We start from the raw sequence: 20634 nt of genomic DNA on the forward strand, positions 1-20634 counted from the left end.
AGAGAAAATAATTTGGCTGAGCTACAATATCCGTCCATTATAAAATAAAGAGAAGATGCAGCGTTATTAGCCAAATCTTACTCTGTTTGTGACGGACTGATTTTAGTGTTCCCCTCTTCTCCCAGTGAAATCAGTGGCTTTTGAAATTGGCATTTTGAAAGAGACCTCTGGTTTGCACCTCTCATTTTACATTTGTAGACTGGAACATCTCTATATCTGCTTTTGAAAGTTCAACACTTGGTCTTTTTCCCTGTCAGAAAAGGTTTATACGCCCTCAGAGAACAGGAGCAATAATGTATGTTAATACCAGAGACTAGAACAGCCCCAGCAGTGTCAGAAGGCCCATCACAACATCGTTATTTTTAGCCCTATCTTTACAATTAGCTCTGCGGAGGCTTTGAAACGCAGACTTTACAAGCTCGAGGTAGAGATCGGGCTGCCAGGGATTTCTCCTGCGAGGCAGCCCAGGCTGATCGGCGGCTGCTCCCTGCTGGCCGGCGGCAGCACGCTCACTGCCCGAGCACCTCCCCGCACTTTGCTAAGGCAGCTGCGAGACTTTATTCCCATTTCAACTCAGAGTCGACCTGTGCCCCTCATAGCAAAACGAGTCCAGGCATGAAAACAAAGCAACGCTGCGCTCTGCTCGTCTGCCGAGGCAATTTTAACTGCGATTTTGCACAAGCTCATGCATTTCTGCTGTGGCTAACCCCTAAAATGACAGTGGCATTCTCAAAATACAGTAAGACCTCAGGGTTTTGTGGCAGCCCAAGTATTTCTGCCACCCACCAAAACATCATTTTGAGGGAGCAAAGAGGAAAAATAAAATGTGTGCTTGTTTGTAATTGTTCTCAAGAATAGCATACAGCACAGTGAGATCTCAGGAATGGCTGAGCCAATGTCTTCAATTTAGACTGGTATGAGGAGGTCAGGCCTACAGAACCTGCTAAATTATTGCATTTCCTACAAAATTATGCAATAGCATTTCTTCTTCCTGTAGTCATATATAAGTACACAGACTAGAAGGCACATTTGACATTAAAGGAGATGCTGTGTACCAAAATTAAGTATACATCAGGTAGACACAGATATATAGATCCAGATTTTAGAATACTGTACTGAATTAGGACATCTACAATTTACTCCCAGGGGCTCTCTTTATTTGGCTTACAGTCTTTATTCATTTTTGGCTTTAAAACCCAAACAAAAAAAACACGGAACGTGGGAATAAATTCACAGCTAGCGCACACAACTCGACATTGTTCTTTCTGTCACACACCACAAAAGAACTAGACTCTAATCTTTTAAATGCATTTCCATTGCTTGCATGTGTGAGTTGGTTTGTATGATTTACAGCATGTAAACATTTTGTATGTGGCACATGTGTTAAGTTATGGTCATCACACACAGAGCCATCTGGAATTACAAAGTAACATGGTTCTGATTTGCACCATCAAGTTCTGCCCTGCTGTCTGAAAGCAGTCCTTGTGATATGACTGCTGTCCTCAGTTTTAGCCATGTAAAAGTTATATGCCTGGATAAGGACAGTTTAGACTTCTGTCATCAAAGCATATGGGGAAAAAAAAAAAGCACACCTGAGAAGCAGCTTGAGAGGCTAAAAAAGCTAATTTGTCTAGACAACAACCTTAGTAAAAGCAGTATAGGACAGGAAGGGAGATGTCCCAAAAACTCAGGAGATGTGTCTTTGCATCAGCTACCACCAGTTGAGGTGAGACACACATATGTCAAGACATCTCATACTGAAGTGATATCAGATACTACAGGCTGAATCTTGGTTCCCAGAGCACAGAATCTGGGTAGCAAACGCTTCCTTGTACCAAATAGCCTTATCTTTCTCAAAATCAACGAAAGTTTCATTGGTTTCAATATATCCTACAGAAAATCTTGATATAGATGCAGTGCTGACAGGTCAAGTACCCACGGCACAAAATCTCTTATGAGGAACTTCCCAGCTGATCTTCAATTAAAAAAAAAATTAAAAAAAGAAGAAGAGGTGCTTTGTGAATGCTGTGGATGCACTGTGCTCACAAGTTGGTAGTGCAATTTCTAGCACTATCCCCCATGCATGTGCGTGTACACAATACCAAATCCATTAGTAGCACTGTAACGAGCAGAATGCGAGAACTAGCACAAGGGTTTTGTGCTGTGCAATTCTCGTTTCAGATCTTACAGGACAGTTAATGACATGATTTTGAGCAGAACTCTTCCATCCAATGCCCAAATACACTTCAGGAGTTATTCAGGGGCTGTGGTCCCTCCTAACAGAACATACTGGATGTGGTTCAGCTCTGGCAACTGAACGGTCCTGGACACTGTTTACTAGAACATGCATGTGCTGTTAGTTTGCCACTTGAGAATTCAACTCAAATTTTCTAATTTTAGACAGATGACTGTTACTCCACCTAATTTATGCAGTGCTTGTCATTCTCTGATGACAGACTTGCAATGCAGAAAGCCAGTCACACAGCTGAAAGGCACAGGTTAGAAAATCCTTCTGTAGTAAGGGAGGCTGAACCAGGTAGAGAAATAGAGGGACTGCCCAGAAGCTAAAGGTCACTAAACTACACAATTATTGCACATGACTGAGAAATAATCCTATTCTGCAAGAGAAAACTGCAACATCAAACATCCGTTCATTGGAAGCAACACAATGCAGGAGCAGCAGAAGCAAGCAGAAAGATCATTATTAACAATACCTGCTCCTAGAAGAAGTCAAAACACCTTGTGGCTTTTAGGCGCTATTTTCTGCCCAATTAATTGAACAAAATATCTAATTAGCTCTTACCTTTATGGAGAAAAATCATTATGCTCCATGAAAATGAAAGAAGAAATTAGTTAGTAGCAGTTATTACATGGCTTTTTCTAAAGTTGTCAGGTAGAAAGCACATACATGCATATTCCTTATGCACACCAGTTTCTTGAAGAAATTGTGCCTGTTCCTTTTTTACAGGTATAGACAAATTGTATACTAACAAATGAGAAATAAACTGTGGGAACTAAAGGAAAGCCTGCATTCTCAATTACAGTTTAGGCAAAATGCAAAATGCTTTCTGATGGAATCAAGAACATGCGAACTCATTACCACTATCAGAGAGTTAAATATGCTTACTTATTCAGGAGATTGGGCTTCACTTTGTGGAAATCCAGGGCACCAGGAATATTTCTCTGTCTACTCTGCGTGCCCTGACCCCCATGGGAACACTGACTTTGACCCTCATTCATGGAGAAAGTTTCCTAAACTCCAGAATAGACCAGAATCCACTAGAGTGTGAAGTAGATTGTAGAGAGTAGTGTAGATGCATCACTTAAGTGGGAAATCTAGGGTTTAGGATTTTTACTATGTAGTGGATGGAAGCAAGATGGAGGGCACAGGGTGTCATCCTGGGCTGCTTCTTCCTCCTTCTTCATGGGTTTGGGTGGCATTTTGTTATTGGGTGGAAAAGTCCGCATTGAGAGCTGTTGGGGATCAGTTACTGGGTTAAAAGGAAAATAATCCAGGTGTCAGCTCTTAATTGGATAGTTTAGCTTTAAAAGACCTTGTAACAATAAATTGCTGGCCATTTTTGTGGTGCCTTTCCAGTGTGCTGAGCCTTGTGTGGACAGCATGCCAAACTCTAGATAAGATAACAATAAACGAGAACCTGAAGGCTGAAAAGATCCAGTGTGTCTCTCTTTCCTGACACAAGACCATTCCAGGAGGGTCTCCCTAACAAGGGAGCCCCCTGGGGGAGCCCAGCCAGAATCCCAGAATCAGGGAATTGGTAACAGGTACCCCAACATTACTTTTAAGTTTCTCTTCCACACCAACAAGGGGGAGTACAAGCTGCTCACAGCCACCTGCACCAGACCTAAACCCATGGTGCAAGAACATACACAGACCTCAGAGTAAGCCTTGGGGCAGCACGTCCACCTGCCCAGAGCATCCATGGACTACAATGGGAGCTAGATCAAGGATTCACTTAAAAGATGGTTAAATTGAGATAAAAGGCGGAAAGTGACTTGGCCAATGTCACAGGGGAAAACCCAACACTACCACCACTGGAGATGAAGTGGGCTGTGCTCCTGATGTCTCTCAGGACTGGCTTCAGCCCATCAAAGATCCAGCTGTGCAGCAAATTAGGCCTAGAGATATCCAGATTCCCTCTTCTAGCTAAACTGGGAGATGGTGAGTCAGAAACCACAATTATGGCCAGGATTGTGGCAGGAGGTCTCCAGGCCACAGGCTGTGCTTTCTCCAAAAGCCTGAGGCAGAGAAGCACAGGGAAAAGTCACTATGAAGAATCACAGGAAACACATTCATTTAAAATATCTATTGAAATTACAAATTAAACTCTCCAATATGATTCAAAGTACAAAACACCACATTAAAAGGCATTCAACAGCTCCTTTATACATCACAGTGTTAGTGGCACAAAATGCACTTACATTTCAAATACATCAACAGAACTATTTTTACACTGGTCAAATACATTATTTATACATATGCATGACTCCTTCATGCTTATCCCTATACAAGTTTAAAATACATCATAATAAAATGATCAAGAAAGGTTCAGTTATGTACCATGTACCTGTACCTAATGTTCCTGGAATTCTTGTAAGATATACACAAATCAAAGCAATAATGAAGACCACAGGGCTCTAAACACAAACAGCATGCCTTACTTATTACAAGTGCATTAGCAATTAAGGGCTGATGCAGGCTTTTTTGATGTCCTTAGTATCACTGTCATCAACAACAGTAATTTACTTGTTTTCCTCAGGCTTTAGATTATGTACATGAAATGTACAAACTTTGGTCTTAAAAAAGCAAACCTGCACAAAGGTTTATGCATGCTGCACCTCACTGGAATGATAATGACCTGCATTAAAAATATTTATTCCTATACAGTAAAAGGCCTACAGATGAAATGCACAGAACTTCATTCTAATCTTCCTGCCCGTAACAATATTTTTTTAAAAAAACACTTAGTATTTTTCTCACCTATGGATATTTTATCTGTCAGCTCCATAAATGAGAGCTATTCACTATTTTTGATTGTTTTCTGCATGTCAGGAGCTCAGCTGTAAACTGAGAGTTGATTCAGTCTGCTGTTATTTGGGATTCTGCCTAATTTATGCACCAGAGTATCTGAGGAAAGATCCTGCCCTTAGTATGTGGGGGAAAGTATCCTAAATTCTTGACATGCTAAAGTCAGTAGTAGGAGGCTTCAGGATGAGGGCCAACATGAATAAAACTGAAATATTAAGATAAAACTACAGTAATCTTTTATATGTAATTGTTCATCATTCACAAACTTTTGAAGAGCCTCAAAACCAATGAATTTGTCCTCACAGTTCTCCCGAGGTAAACACTGGTCCATTCCACAAGGCGGTCAAATTGAGATAAAAGGCAGTAAGTGACTTGGCCAATGTCACAGGGGAAAACCCAACACTACCACCACTGCAGATGAAGGGGGCTGTGCTCCTGATCTCTCTCAGGCTTCAGCCCAACTAATGGCAAGGCTAGGGAGATGCAGAGCCTCTGGAGTGGGACTCCACACTCCCCAGACGTGACACCACGTGATACCCCAGAAGAACATGGAGATGATGCACCAGTACAAACTCCATTAAACAGCTTTTACGAACACACCATTCACTCAAGAGCTGGACTTGATCCCTGTGGGTCCTTTCAAATCAGAATATTCTATGATTCTGTGGGAATACAAACCCCCTAAATAATAGCATAGCCATAAAAATGCAGCAGAAATCATGCCGTGATACTTATTTTCCTGGTGCAAATCCAAAAAGCCATAGCTGTTGTAACAGATTTTCATTTGAAAGACAAAGAAACAAACATTCCCTTTCCCATGGCAGGGGGTTTAAATGTCAGAGTTTAAAATTATGTATTTACAATTGAGTTTTGGGGTATTCAATGTCACAGGATCAACATAAGCTGCAACACAAAAGCACCCTGAACTTAATACATCACCACCAAAAGTTGCTACTTTGGAACCAAATCAGCATTAAAAATAATAATAATAATAATATTAACAACCATAAAAATAAGCAAAAAAAAAATCCCTGAAAATACAGATGGGATGACATTTAACAAACCTGAAAAGACTGGGTGGGTATTTGGTAAAAATATGTCGACATATAGTCTATTCCAACAGCTGGGATGTAAAACAAGAGCTGTGGCATAAAAATCACCAGTAGCAATTCAAGTATGCTGAGATCAGAGATACACTGACACAGTTTCCTGATTGCATATAATGTTTCCTGTGAGTATCAATTATAAATTATAATTTTAAAATTTCTGTATTTGCAAAGAACTTATTTATCTTTCTTTTTTCTTTTAAATCTGGAAAGACATTAATTCTGACATTGATTATTACTGGCTGCACAGCAGTTTGGAAAAGGCAAGTTTTGCTGTGTTTTGACATAAATTCTCCAAGAAAGGCACAGAGAAAATAAACCTCCTCATACCAGGACACTCAATACTGTTCACAGGCCAGTGAATGTCTCCTGTTTGCTGTGATCCCAGTAGGAGAACTGGTCATCAGTCACAGCCACGATACAGCAAAACCCCTCAGTGCCCCAGCTAGAAAATTAATAACCCATGAAGTCTTTACATCCTACTGTCCAGGGGTTTTTTTCTCCAGTCAAACAGGAGTACAGGGCCAGGGAGGAAAGGCCATTGCTCAAGCTAACTTTCAGGAAGCTGTCCTTTGCAGAAGGGTTTCCACTAATTCTGGACAGTGAAGCTATGACTCAGGACAACTCAGGTGTGTGGCTTGGGATCCCTCTGGGAAATGGACTGAGCTGATGCCAGAGGGAAAGAAGCACCTCCCTGCCTGCTGAACTCAGCAGCGCTTCACACACCCCTGGAAGCTGGCAAACAGGGATCAGATGTACTACCAGTTTTCCTACAGGTATTTCTGAACAATTAAGCAATTTTTAATAACCAAGATAGACAAAATACTAAAGATACTCAGATAACAAAAGATCTGAACTGTGCATTGCCATAAACAATCTGAAGATAGCATGAGTTCAGATTTGCTGGAAACAAGCTGTCCTTTTTATTCACATTACAGAGGCTGAACTTATTAAAATGAAACCAAGTAAGTGAATTGCAGACAATCTCCAGCTCCTAGAAGTAAAATCTATGGTTAGATACAGTTTGAAATTGGATAGCACTAAACTTGGAAGATAAGGGAGGAGAACAGTTTTATAGAAAGAAATTGACCTTTTCAAAACTGTGCCCTACAATATTTTTATTTAACAGATAGACAGTGTAAACCAAAAGCCAATAAAGAGGAATTTTTTGATGGCTGAGCGATGAAAACCTATTCCCAGCCTGTCACAGCAGCCAGAAGCAGATGCATTTAAGGATCTTAGGATATTTTCAGTGTAAAGTTATCCTGGTTTCAAGATATTCATCCATGTCACTACATTGCTAATGGCAGAAATAAATGATGAACAAAAAATGCAGTAAAACTTCAGTCCACAAGCCATTCAAAAGTATGTTTTCCTTCGTATTACAGACATACACATTGTTTCAGGTGCTTCACATTTCATGGCAAGAAGTCATTAGTCAAATTCTTGTTGGCTTAAAAATAGAGCAAAATGGTTTTCAAAAAAATATTTCTAAATAGAAACCTCAATGATGTAGTACGTTGAATAGCACACTTTACTACCCTGAAAACAGAGCACTGAATTCTGCAAAACTATCAAGTGATTAGTTTTCAAATAAAAACTTATTTTGTCACAGTATTGTTGTTAGCACAATACACCACATATCATACAATACTATCTCTTAAAATGGGATAAGTAGTTTAAATGCAAAGCACAACTTCCACAAATATCCCAGGCATTTTCATATTATCTACAGGGATAACCATGATGTATTTTTGTATTTAAAAGGAGAGACTCGTTGATAACCCAAAAGTCTGCTAAACAGTAAAGTTAGTCCTGTATTTTTTATTAATTGTTCTAAAGACAGAAGCAAGCTATTCTGAATTTCCAAAATAATTCAATAGCACAGCTATTTACACATTTGGTTTAAATATGATTTTATATATATATATATATCTATGTATCTATAAAAAGATTAAGATACCTGGATTAGAAGTTACGTAGCCCTATAAGTGTAGCAGAACCCTAAACAATAGCAAAAAATAACAATTCAGAAAAACACTAGTGGTCCAGGGGTAAGCAATACCATCAATGTATTTTTAAAAGAAACTTGATTAAATAGCAGGTTTGTGCCACCACTCAACCTCACCACTTCATCAATTAATTTTAAAATGTAGCTTTACATCAAACAAATTTCTTATAAGACTTTATAAAATTCATGGAAGGCAGCAGGACTAACTTTGTCCCTCTGATCTGATCCTCCCCAAATTTTAAGAAAGGCATAGGATGGCCTATACGCACCTTACTAATTTTGTTACACTTGGAAAAAACAGGTACTAAAAAGGACATTGTGATGGCTTTAACAAAATCAGATGTGTAATAAAGTCACATGAAGTTGACTGATTTAAATGATAGTCAACTCAAACATATGCAGGAATAAGACACCAACTTTGGAAGCAAACAGATATGCAGAAGTTTGTAGGCTTTTTCAGCTTGGTTTGCTGATGTCATTCAGTACAGTCCCCAGTCCACCAGCAGGGCAGCACCAACCTTTTGCATTATTTTTAGCAGTATCACCTCTTAATTTCAAATGGCTACCCAGGTCTGTGGTCTTCCTTTAGCACCAAACCTTGCCTTCTATTACCCTCCTTGTCTGTTATAAAGTGATCTGTACAACAGTAGTAACAACAGTTCCTGGAATCAAGACTGTGTCAGCAAAAAGCAGAATGGGGCAAGTAAGGCTACAGCAATGTAAGTGCAAGAGGGAAACATAACAGCAACAGTAAAATCAAAACATGTTGTGATGAGTCCAATCTTCTCTCAGTCTAGGTAGGTAGAGGGTCATCGTCTCCTTTATTACATTTGCACTTGCAGCACAGAACAAATGGTGTAGCAAGTAGAAGGAAAGGGGAGGCCACCAAAAGTAGAAGACCAAATCCTGCAAAAATGCCTACCACCTGTAAGAGAAAGGGAAAGCATTGTGTCAGGATAGCATTGCCTAGATTCTGTGTCTGCTACACCACTGCATCATCTGTGTCCATCAGAAAGACCTCAGCAAATGCCACTGACCTTATCAGAGCCAGAACTCCCCACATGGACACTACAGTCAGCTCATGTGACCAGAAACCGTAAGTGAAAGTAGTGTGAATGTTCATGCCTTATGGCTCCCGTCAGAACCGTGCCACAGAACTCTGTTTTATCACACAAGGTGATGCAGATGGCTATTTCCCTTTTTGACTTTTCTTATACCTCTAACAACTAATGAAGCAAATCACTAGTTCTTTCCTAGATCAATTTTAAATACTCAATATTGAAATCAAGGCTACAAAAAAGACTTCCACTTTCAGGTGCTCCTTTTTTTTTCTGGAGAAAGCTTCAAGAAGAATTAGTCAAGGTGTTGGTGGTGTTCAGAGAATCTGGGAAGAATCCCACAATGTCCCACCAGCATGCACTCAAGCTTGGGAATTCCAATCACAGATTACTAAGGTCATGGACTACAGGAGGGCTTTGCATATGCAATGCCTTTTTGCAGTCAGACCTGAGCTCATGCTGCTGCTTCAAGGCACACGATCTAATTCTAAATGCATCTTTTTCACTTTCATTTATTGACCACTTCCTTTCCAGCATGAGCAGAAGACCACAGACTTACCTAACTGGTCAGTGTGACAAAGCAGTCAATTTCTACAGAGCTTAAATTTGGAAAATTATTTAAGAAACATTCAAGTTGAGCTTCATCGCCTGAGAAAGTTTCCCATTTGCCATAGGCAACTGTAAGAGTGATGCTGCAATGATATGCCCACAAATTATTTAAGAAAATAATTTAGATTTATTCTCAAGAGAGTGTCTGTGAATAATTTTGAATAATGATGGCAAGAGTGGAATGCTAATGCAACAGCAAAACCTCACAGCAGAAGGCAAAATGAAATTAGAGCGCAGCACTCATTACGGATTCTTCTAGTCAGGGCTAGATACGCCACTTCAATTAGCTGGCAAATATTAAATTAGCTATGGTATGGATGGGACGATGCAGTGGGTGTGGATGATCCGGCACGGGGCAGCCGCGGGAGGTGGCGCTGTGGGACAGCGCTCCGGGCCGCGCCGCACCGCCCCGCGGGACCGCACCCGCTGCTGCTGCTGCTGCCGCCCGGCCACGGGGAGCCCCCGCTGCTGCTGCTGCCACCCGGCCACGGGGAGCCCCCGCTGCTGCTGCCCGGCCACGGGGAGCCCCCGCTGCTGCTGCTGCCGCTGCCCGGCCACGGGGAGCCCCCGCTGCTGCTGCTGCTGCCGCCCGGCCACGGGGAGCCCCCGCTGCTGCTGCTGCTGCCGCCCGGCCACGGGGAGCCCCCGCTGCTGCTGCTGCTGCCGCCCGGCCACGGGGAGCCCCCGCTGCTGCTGCTGCCGCTGCCCGGCCACGGGGAACCCCCGCTGCCCAGCCCGAGCCGTTCTGCTTCTTCCCAGCAGCAATTCCTTCTTCAGCTTCAGCGGTGGGCACGCTTCATAACCCATTCTCTTTACTTTTGGTGGTGCCGACAATCTGATGCAACTTCTACTAATCTTTGCATTTATTTCCCAGAAATTAAATTCTCGTCTTTAAAAAACATGAGCTGCAACTACTGCCATGCTGCTCTTTGCAACCCAGGCTGAGTGCACTGGTCAGACAGAGCCAAGCTAGAAGCTGCAATTCAATGGACCAGTAATTAAGTTCTGGTCCGTTGTACTTAATTAATTACCAGTACCAAAGTACTGGTAATTAGTATAAAACATCTATTTACACCTTCCTTTGAACCTCAATATGCCATCAAAGAAATCATCAAGTTTCAGGTTTTTTGTTTTGCTGTTTTTGTTTTTTGGTGTGGCTTTGCATATGTGTGTGTGTGCTCGTGTGTGTGTGTTTATTTTTAAGTAAAACTGCCTGCTGAATATTACTTACTTATTTTTTTCTTGGTTCTTTTTCTTCTGAAGAAATTGCTGCCCTACTAGGCATCAAGCCATTTTCTCTGGCCAAAACAAATATTTTTTTAAACCCACAAACAACAAACCAAAGACTCACCTCAATTTGCTTTGGATAAATCTAAGGAGAACCTCAACAACTTACTCAAAGTTAACATAAAGAAACAATTGCAGTGTTGATTTGGCTTTAGTGGGTTTAGCAGAATTACATCCTGACTAGTAGTGAATTATCAGCTTCTTTCTCAACAATAACCAGATTATCAAACATTCCATATATCAAACATATTTGCACAAACTGCAGTGGCTTAGAACAGATTCCAAATATCAGATTAATCACCTCATACTACAAATTTATCAAGTAAACTTCATGTACCCACACACCTCCTGAGATAGCATTGGCTAATCCAAGCAAAAGCCAGTCCACAGCTCAGACACCCAGTGGTGTGGGTGAAAGGAGAAGGGTGAGATCCTTCTCCTTTTATTTCAGTTTAGCTGTTTATCCAGACTTGATGATTATATTCTATAGACTTGGGGTTTATGCTCACATGGAAAGAAATCTGTACTTCAAGAATGAAGTACCTCATCTCAAAGGTAGCTTTTTCCAGGCACACAGTTAATTTAGGAAGAGAGGACTCAGACACGCAGATGTCCCCCTATCTCTGAAGTGACTGTACAGACAGTAGATTGGACCAAGTCACACATTAGCATTTGTACTGCATGCATCAAAGTGCTGCAGAGAGCTCTTTTATTACAAGCATTCTTGCTGAGTCTACCAACACTGAATCTAGACTACAAAGGTATTCCCACACTCTCTGCAATTGTCAGTTTGAATCTGTGTTTGAAACTACTGAAAAACCTTCAGGGTTATTTCTATCCAACCAACGTCAGATAGAGACCACAGCAAGATAATGACTGTATTCAGGTTAATTCCTTTCCAGTTCTGGATCCAGAGCTAAAACTGCCTTGCAGAAAGAGCTTCCTTGTAAATAATACTGACAGTGGCAACCTAGTTCATTCTCCAAGTTCAGTGAGAACAATCTGGACTGGCATTGACCTGGCTCTGCAAACATACCTTTTCTGGTTCTCAGTGGCATATTGCCAAGGAGGGCCTTCTCTAGGAGAACTAATTGTTCCACTCCAAGCTACTGCCCTCTTTTTATCTGCTACAAAAATCAGTTACCATTTGGCACAGAAGTTAAAATGAGGCACTATAACAGCAGAGAGCTTTCAAAGGTCTGAGCTTTACCTGTGTCCTGTGCCAGATAACAGATGCCCTGGAGTGCCCCAGCTTGTTTCGACAAGGTCCTTTGTCGTAATGTATAAGGAGAAAATCATCCTACAAATATTAAATGAAAAGGTAGGCAATAAACAGAAGTTCTTCAAGTTACAAAACACTATATTCTGACAACTTAAACCCAGGAATCACACAGGAATATAAAAGCAAGTGGACATGGTCATGTCCAACCTTTCCAAAGTGCTTTGTTTGTAGCTAGGTGTCTTCACAAGCAGGTTTGTTTGGCATGTGTTATAGATACATAACAAATTCTTCTCCCAAAGGGTCTCAAGTTGCACATTTAAACGCTAGCATGAAGTTTAGCAAGAGAATCCAAGAAGATAAACTGACCACTGCATGTATTTTACACACATATAGCAAGAGCAAAGGAAAATCAGTACTTGTGCTGCAGACTCCCCAAAGCTGGTTCCTGTATCTAGCTGAACAGAATGACAAAACAGATTTTTGAGATATTACATCCCTATCAATTCTATCAGCCTCTCACAAACCAGATAAGATAGCAGGCCTAGTTCTAAGGCAACACTGCTTTTTTTATCTGTGAGAGCATGTGAGAAGCCTGTGACTTCAGGATTGTTAGTAAAGTATTCAAATGGAACAACCACAAGATTTGAATAGCTGGAGTAGCTCTCAGGAACCTAATTTCCTTTGCTATTGTTAACAAAGTTATAAAGTAAAACTGATGCATGGAAACAGATGTTGTGTATTGTATATACTCTGATCTGTAGGCATGATAACAGGCTGATTTTAAAAAAATATAAACATATGAGAGTAGCAGCTTATAGACCAATAAATTCCTGCTGTTGGGAGAACATTGTATTCTTTCTCCTATGTCAGATCTAATTCTTGTCCCACAGGATACAGTGAATGGTAAACAAATGAGACTGCTAGTGACATACCACATCTAGTTTCTTAAACATCCTCAGACTAAGAGCATTGCTACTCTCATACTGTAATGCCTTCAAGAAAGGCAACATTGAAAAGTCACCACTGAAAAAAAGAAGCAACACCCTTCCCCATGTTAGGTGCCACGTAAAGATTGCAAACAAATTACTGTCATTAAGATTTCACTTTTTAATAATTATTTACTGACTCAGACCAAATGCTATTCACACAGGTCAGACAAGTAAAACAGAGGATACAAATCCTATCAAATTCCCAGCACCAGCTCTGGTGAGTTGTGGCCAGAAGCTAGTGAGCTATTTATTTAATTGATTAAAGCAACAGCTGGATGGCAAAGCAATGAACTTCTAAGCTTCTGAGAGCCAAGAGTGCACGGCATGTACTCACATCAAGAGATTCCAGACAGTACCAGCAAAAGGCATGTTTGCAATTCTTACACATCATTTGAGCACAGCCTTCATCTCGTTCAATGTAAACTTTACACTTTGGACAGCGTTTGATCGGAGCATCATCATCTTCCATTTTGAAAACTGAACTGTGGGAGAGAGTGAGAAATCGGTAAAATGCATGACCATGTTCAGTTTAGAAAAGAATGTCTAAGAACTGTGCTATGAAGGCAAGCCTGCTTTTTTGCTTAAAAAAAAGAGAAATTACTAGAAATTCAGGAATTCAGGTAGTTTTATTATTCAGATATTATGCTGTGCACTACTTTTCAACTATATCTTTAGAAATATGCTTAATGACTACAGTGTCCACATAAAGTTAGGATATTTTCTTTATCATATAAAAAACAGCATTTTTGTTATGTACTGATACTAATAGATATCAAACAGTTTTCTCCTGTAATGTACCAGATGAGCAGTAGTTAGCTCACACTTAAATATTTTGTACATCTAGATTATTTTCCTTTTCTCTCTTCTCTCTCGGATGAAGAAACAACCCTTTGATTGCACAGTAACCCCAGACCATATTCCTTTGGACTGGGGCACCAGGGACAGAGAACTTGTCTGGGCCCTCCTTGAGGACCCTGCCTAAGCGTTTCCCTCCAAATCAAGAACATTAAGGTTTTGGTGCATGTTGCTCTTTCAGTTAAACTTTGTCTCTGTTGACAGACTCCTAACAAGTCACTGTTCATGAGTTAGGGTCGCCACTGACTGTTCTTGCAGAAGTGTGCAAAACCACAGATACCCCCTGATATAATGGGCACAACACAGAGGAATGTTGAAACAGTGGAACAATTTTTATTTCCCTTGGGTAGCTTTCTACTGTATGCAGGTTTTATGCTCACTAACAACTGAAATGTACCTTAAATGACAAATCCTGCAGCTACTGCCATCATGAGATATAAAAATGACTGATGGAGAATCAACAATTTGCTGCAAAACAGGACTGATGATTGATTGATTTGCCCAATAGCAGGATAAAAGGACACACACTAATTATTAACACTAGGGGTGACTGTACTAGAAAAAAATGTTTGCATTCATAAAACGTATATAAAACTCCTAATGCTGCTAACAGGCACATTATGCTCCAGAACAATGAAAAAAAAATTTTTACCTTTACTTGGTGGGGTGAAAAAATTAAGCATGGTATAAAAACTAAAAGCAAAGAAAACACTAAGCAAAAGTAGATAAAGTTTGTTACCTTGCCATGAAACTTAGCAACCTTCAGTTCTTGTCAAGCACACACAAAAGCACGTGCCAAAGTTAGTGTATTTGATCAGGAACTCATCATGACAGCATCCTAGCTAGTCATCTGTTACAGCAAAGCTTAAAAGACAAGGTATGAGTAACTAAGTCCAAAACTGGACAGGGCTTTAATGATGCCTTAGAGTGCAACACAATCTTTGAAAAAGCCCAGACATGAAGTGGAACACATGCACAAAGGTCTTTCTTATTCAGTGGCTGCAGTTTGCCACCAGAGACCACTTGAAACAGAACTTAAGATCATACGGCAAATGTGCAGCAGAGGGGATGACTGACAGGGTATCCTAAAAATCACTGTCTGGCATGATGTTAGCAACTCTCACATTGTCCAGCAGTGCAGTAGTAACAAAATCATCTCTCAAGTGAAGCTGATGAGCTGCCTGGATGTCATATTTTTCCCACTGGGGCAAAAGACCAAAGGCTCAAGCAGCTCTTTTGTGCTTTGCTGGGAATGCTGGCAAAGAGTGAGGCTGCCAAGAGCTGTGCAGTTTTAGAATACAGCATAAAAAGAATAGGAACAACTAAGTCAAGGAAACAGCTTTAGAACAAAACATCAGGAAAATGCCTCTTTGAGTTTTTAGCTTCTAAATACTTAATCTTTTGCAATATCTTACCTTGTTTCTCCTGGAAGAAAAGAGATTGGCATGCTCTCTTGACAGCCTTGACCTGGATGCCAATTAGATTTGCAAGCAGAGCAGAACTCAATGTCACACACTTTGCACTGGACCAGCTGAGGGTCCTGTGGGCTTGATTCCTGGAGCTGGCAAACTGCCTGGCACGTAGAGGATGGACACCAAGTCCGGCATGGATCCAAAAGCACTTCTGCAAAGGGACATAAAAGAACCACATTCAAAAGCGGATACAAGATCAGCCTTCCATAACAATGTATTTCAGCTGAGGTTGACTGGCAGGGCATTTGAAGACAAATTTTTAAAAGGAGCTTTTTAATTTATATGACCCACATTGACATAAACCTGGCCTGCTTTGCAAACAGGCACCAAACCAAAGTGAATTTCACGAGTCTCAATTAATTGCCCACTTTCATTCACTGAACTAAACTTGTTCTGAGAATGAGATGTATTTTTTTCAGTTGTACTTGAAGTTAAATACAGCCTATATTATGCAATTAAACCCACCAGAAAGTGTTTTTACAATGCCTTGCCTAGTAGGAACCTATTTAAAGTTGACCTCTACCCTAATGTAACCGCATGATCAACAACAGCATAGGATACAGTTTCATCTCCTTCTTGGATGCTCCATACAGGTAACTCATTTCATGTTTCAAAGCCCAGTGAAGGCAATAAAAACCTACCAGTGATTGCAGTGGTTTCTAGGCTGGGTCCTGCCTAGAAACTGTAAGTTCTCTACGGCCACCCCATTCCATATCTCCATGGGCACACAGTCAGCTTATGTTCTTTATGTGTTAGTATCATTACACACTTGCTCATTAATTCTGTACCAAATGCTAACCCAGGAGATAATCTTGGCTCTGTGAAACAGGTCAGTATTCTTCTCTAGCCCCTACAACACTAGTAGTCAATTTAAACAGCAAAGCTCAAAATAGAAGTCGCTCCCTCCCTTAGTTATTTAGGAATATAATACATAGCAATTTTCTTTCCTTAGTTTATTCCCAGAGTGCTGCAGTTCTGGGAATCATGCAGGCAAGAACAGACGTAATTACTTTTTAGGTTTTGGGGTTTTTCTTTCTGATGACCAAGCAATTAACACACAATGCTACTGCAAGAACATATGCAGAGATTCTGATTTATGGGATTGCTCTGGAACAAACCCATTCTCACAGCCTTCAATGGATAGTGTAACATGTGTTACCTCTTTCAAACTGTAGCTTCTTATATCTTTGCATGATTTCTGATGCAACCATGCACTCAATCTGTTGAAAAAAGGAAAAGAAAAAAAAATTCCAATTAGGAACAGTAATAATCTGTTAAACAGAGTATTTGACCTTTGAAGAATTAATAAAAACATATGTTGTCAACAAATGAAGCTGTAACATAAAAAGCAAGACAGATTTAAACATTCTGTAAGGCAAGAAAACACCCTCTTTGCAGTAAGAGTGTACCTCATTTTCTTGCAGATGACCTCGCTTTGGGCAGGCAGCATCAGGGCAGCTGATTGCTGTTTCTAGACCTTCTTTGATCAGAAGTTCCACATACTGTTTTAGGCACTATAAGAGAGCCAAACACTGAGTTAACTATTCTGCCAAGGTTAAATCACTCGATATTTTAACAGCTTTAGTCAGAAAATCTGAAGAACTCAAACTTTGAAAAACCAGGTACTACTGTGTCCATTTTACAGTCATGAGCCACATTCATAGCTTTTGCCACAGTTATACCTTTAAGTAGAAAACAGAAAGTTCATTTCTCCATCAAAATTATAGAATCATTTAGGTTGAAAAAAAACTTCTAAGACTACTTAAACCAGAATTAACCAAAAAGCTCTTCATCAATTTAAAATATGCAGCAAATTACAAAATAACAATGAGGGAAAGAACAAATCAAAGAGGATGCAGAGGCAGAAAAAACAATAAAACACCTCCATACAATTAGATTAACCACACTCTAAAGAAATTTGTGTGACTGAAAGGCACAACATATCTTAGTAAGCAGTAATTCCCCATAGACAGGCATGTGTCAAGCATACTAGAACACAAAGGGAGTTGAGTATCTTGACATCAATTCTTGGAAAACAACTATCTGAACTTCATGGTTAAAGAGTAACTTTTCCACAGAAAGGAAAAATGTGAGAATTAGGACTCCCTGAAGAACTATAGTTTCCATGGGGACCAAATAATAAATATTGGTCATACTAATACTTTTCTCCCCTAGCAACCACAGCATTTTACCCAATTCATAACTGCAAATGTAGCCTCTAGCACAGCAGTGCACAGCACAGCTGTCAACAAAGCAGAGAAGAAAAGGGTGCATTTTTGACCAAGGGCAAATTAAAATTAAACCTTGTTATTCTTGATGAGCAACAACTCCCCTCCACCTCCATCCTTCTTACATCAATGCATAGGTGTCTACAGGGAAGACAGGGGAGTGATGAAGAGATCCTGCTTTCTGCTGCTACCATGCAGCTTCTACCAGCCCAGCACTAACAGAAAGAGCAGACGAGGGTCTGCTTCCCAGTGGATGGGGCACCCTGTGATGTTCTCACCCTGCCCATGTGCTCAGCTAGCATAAGCAAACTGGAGACAATTACAGAACAAGGTACCTAACTCTCTGCTTGCAGATGCGTGAATAAAGATTGAGGCTAGACCAACAGCAGAGTGAAATGAAGATATAACACCAGCTCAGCATACAGCTGTGTGGGAGGCAAGAAGGATTACATACTCTGCAGCAAACTGGCAAAACAAGGATTTCAGTTACCATTTCCAGGCATTTGCTAAAGGTATGCAGCTGCTGACTAACCACCAGCCTGGGAAGGCGAAGGGCTGCAGTGAGGGTGCCAAGGCTAGTGTGCCTAACTTCAGGTCAGAACACAAAACTGCTTCTTCCTTCACCCTGTGCAATCAAATAGTCTATCAGCAAGCACCTTCCAGCCTAATCCTCAGGCATGAGGCTTGTAACTGTTAAAGTTCAGACTTCAAACCTGTTCTCTCTCTCCTGCCTCTCCATTAGTCTATTCAGCTCTTTCAGACACTTCTATTACCAAATTATTCTAGATTTTACCTCTTGCAGCTTAATTGCAGCAAAGACTGTACTTTCTGCCCACACAATCTCAGCTGCTCTGGTCCACAGCATTTCTGGTGGCAAGTTGCCACCACCTTGATAGCATGACAAATAATTTCTGTTAGAGCTCCCTTTCTCTGTGTCTCCCACGCATCAGAGAAAGCAGGTCAATTTTTTGGAAAAGAAAAACAGAGATCAGATAATTTATATTTATAAAATTTTTAATTGTGCAAAGAAATCCATGTGTGACAGACTACACACAGTCTTTGTCTTCCTCAGTAGGGGTTTAATGAGGACAACTGTTCATTTAGTAGATGTTGACTTGCAGGAGGTTTCCAAGCCTTTGCTCGGAGCTCTGCAGGGCAGCTGGTGGAACACTTTAGGAGAACCCATATCTCTAAGCACAACAGGCTGAGTTCTGCAAGACCCAGACCTTAGGCTGTGTGCCTTTGCAAGCTGTGATTTCAGCTGTAGTGAGGTATTAGTGCGGCTAAAAGGATGCTGCTGGCTCTTCCCTTTCCTCTCCATTTGCTGATGCCAAGTGTGGTTTAAAATGAAAATGCATACATTTTTAATGCCAGCACTTAGCACTTATAGAAAAGTACTTTTCAAGCTGAATGAGCTTTGCTATCATTAATCATTAATGCGGCTAATTTTCCTCCTCAACCTGTTTAGGACTATTGCCAAAGCCTACTTGATTTGCTTCCCTTTCCTCTCATTTTCCAAGAAACTACACAGTTCATTCCTGTCATGAGCAGTGTCCATGCCCTTTTCCCTTCCCCTTGATGGGGCATTGGCTGCTGCCTTCTCAAAATCAGCACAGCCAAGTGCACTTCTCATGCTTCACCATCTGAGAAATGCATCAAGGCTACAAAATATTGCTGGAAAATAGGTAGAGGATAAAACATGCTATCCACTCAAGACTCCCCTGAGATTTCTTGGGTAGAGAAAGAGGAACCCAAAGCAGTTGCAAGAGAATTTTATGCACAGGGTACCTGTGGCTTCTCTTGAGAGCAGACACAAGACCTGCAACTTGTATAAGATTGGCTACAGTACCAGGAATGCAGCAGTGTGCAAGCAACACAACAAAGCAGGATTAGGTATTTAATCATATACTATGAAAAATTAATTGTAAAACAATTAGAAAAAGATGACAAATTCTTGCAAATTTTCTGTGCAACTTGATTCAATGCTAGAAGAAAGTATTTTCACAGTCCTTCCATTAAGGCAATAAAGTACTCTACAGCATGAACAAAAAACATGGGAGTGTAGGTCACCCCAAACAACATTCAAAATGAAGTCTATTACATAATTTTTCTCTGAGAAAACAGGAGCTAAAATTAGGTACCTAAGGCATGAGATTGGAGTAAGGTTACAAGAGTACACTGACATGTATAAAACTAATATGCTGAGGAACATCTTCATTATTCCTCTAATGGATGTGTGTCAGAAGAGACCAGTTAGCTCCCCTGAGCACTACTCCTGTATTGTTCCCTGCGCATGCATACTCCCTGTGCATCTCTGCTCTGTCCTCTTTCCATCCCTGTTGTCCTTTCTAACACATGCATAACTTTTTCTGTCACCTGGTAACCCATGAATCCTACAGACATTCACTGTCCCCATGAAATTTTTAGGAGTATTAGCCAAGATCCGTTTCCTCACAAAGATCAACTGAGACCCCAATTCAGTAGCAGTTTTACTATAAGCTGCCTATATAAATTGGGAACATTTTTTTTTCCTGTTGCCTCAGAGACAGATGACTAATAAAGGAATGACTCTCTGAAGCTGCCAAGCACAGTGCAGTATTTAAAGCTCAGCAAGATGTGTTGTACTTCTAACCTCTATACATCAAGGATTGTGCCACACAGGAAGGTATGTACTGTGACCACTGAAGTGCCACGGCTTTAGAGCTTCATATATTTTTGTTTAATGTTACAAAAATCAACACACTATA

The 20634-nt window shown here is 40.6% G+C and overlaps 1 protein-coding gene across 1 annotated transcript in view; it reads right to left on the reverse strand.

Moving 5' to 3' along the window:
• Positions 1 to 4313: 4313 nt before the first annotated feature.
• RNF144A (ring finger protein 144A) overlaps positions 4314 to 20634 on the reverse strand; it is a 62424-nt gene continuing 46103 nt past the window's right edge. Inside the window, exons 4-9 of the mRNA XM_084203640.1 lie at positions 17069 to 17173; positions 16819 to 16879; positions 15603 to 15810; positions 13667 to 13814; positions 12332 to 12421; positions 4314 to 9092 (exon numbers count right to left, since the gene is read on the reverse strand). Of these exons, the coding sequence (XP_084059766.1) occupies positions 8961 to 9092; positions 12332 to 12421; positions 13667 to 13814; positions 15603 to 15810; positions 16819 to 16879; positions 17069 to 17173 (744 nt within the window). The 3' untranslated portion in view covers positions 4314 to 8960. The remainder of the gene's footprint in view (positions 9093 to 12331; positions 12422 to 13666; positions 13815 to 15602; positions 15811 to 16818; positions 16880 to 17068; positions 17174 to 20634) is intronic.

Source organism: Fringilla coelebs (assembly GCF_963513975.1).
Source record: "Fringilla coelebs genome assembly, chromosome: 3".
In the NCBI taxonomy this organism is placed as follows: Eukaryota; Metazoa; Chordata; class Aves; order Passeriformes; family Fringillidae; genus Fringilla; species Fringilla coelebs.